The sequence below is a fragment of the Candoia aspera genome, chromosome 12, assembly GCF_035149785.1.
Source record: "Candoia aspera isolate rCanAsp1 chromosome 12, rCanAsp1.hap2, whole genome shotgun sequence".
NCBI lineage: Eukaryota > Metazoa > Chordata > Lepidosauria > Squamata > Boidae > Candoia > Candoia aspera.
Window position 1 is genome coordinate 5,165,173 of NC_086164.1, and position 4,746 is coordinate 5,169,918.

The window sequence follows — 4,746 nt, forward strand, 5'->3', positions numbered from 1 at the left end:
CTAGGCTACTGAGAATGGCATGCCATCTGTAAAATTGAGTCCAAACAATCATATTTTGGCTTAGAATGACAGGAGAACCAGTTTACCGTCTCCTATACAAAACACTTATCAAAGGAAAATTGGGTGCACGGCGAACGAGATGAAATATATGCTATTTTAAAAAGAGCAGTCATGAATACCTTGCATCTTGCAGGGCATGAATTATGGAAGAAAAGCATTTGCAGGGAAATACGATCATCAGTGGCTTCCACTGGCTGAAGAGAGGTCTGTACATCTGCAGTATTAGTCATAAGAAAACCTCTCTGTGACTCAAAACCAGCAACTCTTGGCTAAATTATTTTTTTGCGACATCTCCTCTGACTAAAACAGCAAACACTTGGAACCTGGCTTCTGAGCAGCCAAGGCCATTAATATTTCAAAGACTGGCTAAGATGTTAGCTACAAATCCTCCCACCTTAAAAACACTGGCAGAAAGAAGAGAATATATGTCAGGCATTAGGAAACTTCCCTTCCATCTGGCCAATGCATTAACTTATCCGTCATCTTGTATCTTACCTATGAGAAGTAACTGGTTAGTTCTACATCCTTCTCAGCCTTGTAAATATACCTTCTGTAGCCTGCAGATGGATGGCCACTGTTTCAGACAAAGATGAAAGGGAAGACTCCTTGGAGCTCAGCCTGCTTCCTGGTGTCCCTACCCAAGCAGCTTTCCTGGCAACAAAACTTAAGAGGTCTTTCACTGTCTTCTTCCAGGACAACATCCATTTGCCTTACCTCCCTGAGATTCTTCTGGTGTCCTCCCATCCAAGAACCAACCAGACCTGTTTAACTTGTTGAGATCAGATAGGTACTAGCAGCTAGGTGGACTCCAGGCAGGAATGGAACTGTCCGTCAGAATGGACAGGGCCCTCCCCACCTCTTGACATCAACCAGGAAGCACCCCATCATAGAACTCTCTGACTGTGGCAATAGTTGTTTCCAAAATGCTGCGGAGCAAGAACAGAGGGACAAATGGGATGGGATGACATTTACATTTAAGTAAACTTAAAATATTCTTAACGAAAGGACTCTCTAGACATAGATTTCCCTTTCTGTCCTGTTAAAAACTGCAGCAATTCTGGAGTCCCAAAGTCGGTGGCAGCATCTGGCAACCTTGGCTGATCTTGGATCAGACCTTATGAATGGGAGATATATCTACAGGCTGTAGACGAGACTGGGAAGTTGAAGAACATCCTGGGGGAAGCTAAGAAGAAACCATTTCTGTATTGCAGCCATGAAAACTACAAATCCATGCAGTTACCAGGAGCTGAGCTTAATTTGGAAGTCTTTATTTTTTTTTTTAAGCAAGCTTGGAAGGCTGTGTACCTCCTCTTCTACTGCACTTGCACACAATCTAGTTCATTGTTCTGCATCACCTGGAGCGCAGGGCACAACAGCTAGTAGAGGAGTATTTGGAACCACCAACCAAACCATTCAGTTCATCATGTTGGACGTCAATATGCAACTTGTGCTTAAGCAGACACAGGGGGTCGGATTGTTCAGAACACCGGAAGGGTTTGCAAAATGTACGTCTACCTCAATCCTTGGGGGGAACGCGTGGCCCACTTCCGTCCCCTCCTAGGAACGGGATCAACCTGTGCAATCAGGCCTGGTCACAACATGAACACACTTTGACCTCTGAATACATGCAATAACCGTATTTGCACAACCAGAGCAAGAGACAGAGATGACCCCAAGCACAGGTCCTGCAATATCTCTCCTTCTAAGCAGCGCAAGACACATTGTCCCAAGTGTTTTTGACAATCAGGAAGACCCTTCATGGGGAAAATGACTCAAGCTGAGCCCCCGGTGTTCTCAGAATGTACTCAATCATGGTTTAACAAGCATTGATTAAGGTTGCACGTAGTAATAAAACTCAAACCACAATGACTAAATTCACCCAGATGTTAAGCCCTAACTCAGGGTTTCTCAACCTTGGGAACTTTAAGGTATGTGGACTTCAACTCCCAGAATTCCCCAGCCAAGGCACGCCTTTGGAAATCAACAGCTGGATCCAGAAGACTCTCTTCTGCAAAAGCTTGTTGAAGGTACAGGAACGCCAAGCATCCTTTAACAACTGAGCACAGAAGGATACCGGCTTATCTCTTTTTTAATAAAATGGAAAGGCTCTTCAAAAGGCAAATTGAGAGAAGGAGAAAACAGATCAGCAGTTAATTGATTGCCACCACTGTGCTCTTGAAGATTCAGGAGGCTAATCACTAAAATGAAAGAGATAAAGCAGCTGTTTGGTCCCTTGGGCAAATTTTATCCCCAGCTAAATTTTATAAAATCAGCAGCAATGAGTACCTTTGTCACACAAGTACCTTGATGGGGCTGCACTGGCCTCTGTACTGAAGTATATACCTACCTACAATATGCTTACAGAAAGTGCCATGAGCATGCCAAACGGGAGGGCCATTGTCTCCAGTGGGCTCCTTAGAATCAGGAATCCGGACTAGGTTGATCCTTTGCAAGATGACCCTTATTAACCCCTTCCTTCCTTCCCCTTCCCTCCTTCCGAATGGAAGATATTTCTCATACCCAAATGCTGGGGGACATGGGAACAAGATCCATCACTTTCACACTTGCCTTGCATCTCCAGAGCCTCCAGCTGGGAAATTAGATGTTTTCTCCTTGAACTTTAGTCCCTCCTCTGGCCATTTTACAGGCTGGCTGCCCACCCTCCCCAAGAATTATCTTGCAAAACATCTGGAGCAAGCTCTTCTCAACCTTGGCTGCTTGAAGATGGGTGGACTTCAACTCCCAGAATTCCCCAGCCAGCCATGCTGGCTGGGGAATTCTGGGAGTTGAAGTCCACCCATCTTCAAGCAGCCAAGGTTGAGAAACACTGATATTCTGGAGGGCTTGCAGTGAGCAGCAAAGACCACCTTGTTTTGATAACCCAGCCAAGCTCCTTCTTGCTACCCCATGGACGTGGACGGGGACAGCTAAACCGAGCCTCCTTGTCCAGGGGAAGTATATCAGTTGCAAGAGGGGGAGAAGCTTGGAGGTTTGGGGCTGTCAAGGGCTGCCTGGTTTCCCTCCCCTTTGCTGTTGGCTCATTCGGCAGCGAGAGAAGGGAAGCTGTTGTTGGCTTCCCTTGCCAAGGCTGTGGGCTTTTAAAGGGGCTTGTAAAAAGAACATTTAAGACGAGGTGATGGACTTTTCTCTTGTTGTATGTGGTGGGGGGGCAGATGTAGTGTCTGGGCAATCTTTACAGGAAAGGGTGCTCTTCAAGCAGGTGGGTGCCCTTCCCACCACCTTCTTGCGGGGAGCTTTTTCAGCTTTCCGGCATCCTGGAGGGGCCTCCCCTCCAATTCCTAACCTGCCGCGATCCAGCTTAGCTTTCCGGCCCCTGCCGGTCCTCTCAGCCCATCCACCGAATTATTCTTGCGAGGGCAGCGCGGCTTTCCCGGCTACTCTCCCTCTCGAAAAGGCCGGAGGAACAGCGGCCAGCCCAACCCCGCCACGTCCCCCGCTCCCCGCCCAACCGGCCTCCCTCGCGGGGCTGTCGTCGCGGCTTGGGAGGAGGGGAGAGACGACCCCTCCCCCGCCCCAGTGCACAGCCGGACCCCCCCCACCCGGGGAAGGGGGACGCGGCCCCCGCCCCGCCCCATTCCACCCCACCCCACCCGGCAGGGCGGTTCGGGGGATGCTGACGCGCCTTGCGAGGAGCGGCGGGGCTCCCCAACCGGGCGCCCTCGGTGGGCGGGCAGCTTACCGGTCAGCCCCCCGCCGTCCTCGGCGTAGCCCCGCCGCCGCTGCAGCACGAAGTAGCGGTTGCATCGCTCCTGCACCCACAGCCGGAGCGCGCTCTTCAGCAGCACCTCCTCGGGCGTCAGCCACATGCTGGGCGGGCGGCGGCGGCGCCCACGTCCTCCGGCCCCCAGCCCGGGCACAGCTGGCGGGGGCGGGGCCGAGCGCCCGCGGCGCGCCGGGAAATGTAGTGCCGGAGCCGCTTCCGCTCAACCCTTCGGCGCCCGCGGGGCGCACTACAAGCCCCGGCGAGCCTTGCGCGGCAGGGCTGGCTCCTCCCCGTGGCCAGCTGGTGGGCGGGGCCAGGAGAAGGCAGACAAGCGGGCGGGGCGAGTCCCAGCTGGGGAGCAGCAGCTTCTCTTGGGCCACCCACGACCAGACTGGCAAACGTCTTGGGCTAGTTGTGTTAACTCCTTGCTTTTCCACCTAGGCCCCTTGAAGGGGGGGTGGGGTGGACTTCAACTTCCAGAATTCCCCAGCCAGCAGCACTTTTCACTCTTCTTTTACCCAGTCCTGCGATACTAATGGTGAAGCAGTTTCCATGATTAATTTAAGATATTAAACCTTTTTGACCGACCTTACCAGTACAATTCTACCTTAAAGCAGAAGCGCCTTGTGCTCCCGAATCCACAGCTCTTTAGACAAAAGCTCTTCCCCGAAGCCTGGTGGTTTTTTAAGTAGTGAAACTACCATCCATATCCTTTTCCAGTTCCTAGTTGGCCTCTCTTCACTTCTGAAGATCTCAGTGGATAGTTTCATACGTCTCATATTCTTAAGCGAGCTTTATTTTTTTAGGATGGAAATAACGTTTAAATTAAGGTTGATGCTACCAAGCAATCTAACTTTTTGGGCTTCTGCAATGTTATTTGATAAGACCTAGACTGCCAACAGAGGCCAGTTTAAATACAATTGCTTTTATTATTGAAAAAAAAAAAGAGAGAATATCCAAAA

At 50.5% G+C, this 4,746-nt stretch overlaps 1 protein-coding gene across 1 annotated transcript in view; it reads right to left on the reverse strand.

The window, feature by feature from the left end:
• Positions 1–3,942, reverse strand: part of TBC1D8B (TBC1 domain family member 8B) — a 36,019-nt gene extending 32,077 nt beyond the window's left edge. The window contains exon 1 of the mRNA XM_063313707.1: positions 3,761–3,942. Coding sequence (XP_063169777.1) covers positions 3,761–3,887 — 127 coding nt within the window. The 5' untranslated portion in view covers positions 3,888–3,942. The remainder of the gene's footprint in view (positions 1–3,760) is intronic.
• Positions 3,943–4,746: the final 804 nt, after the last annotated feature.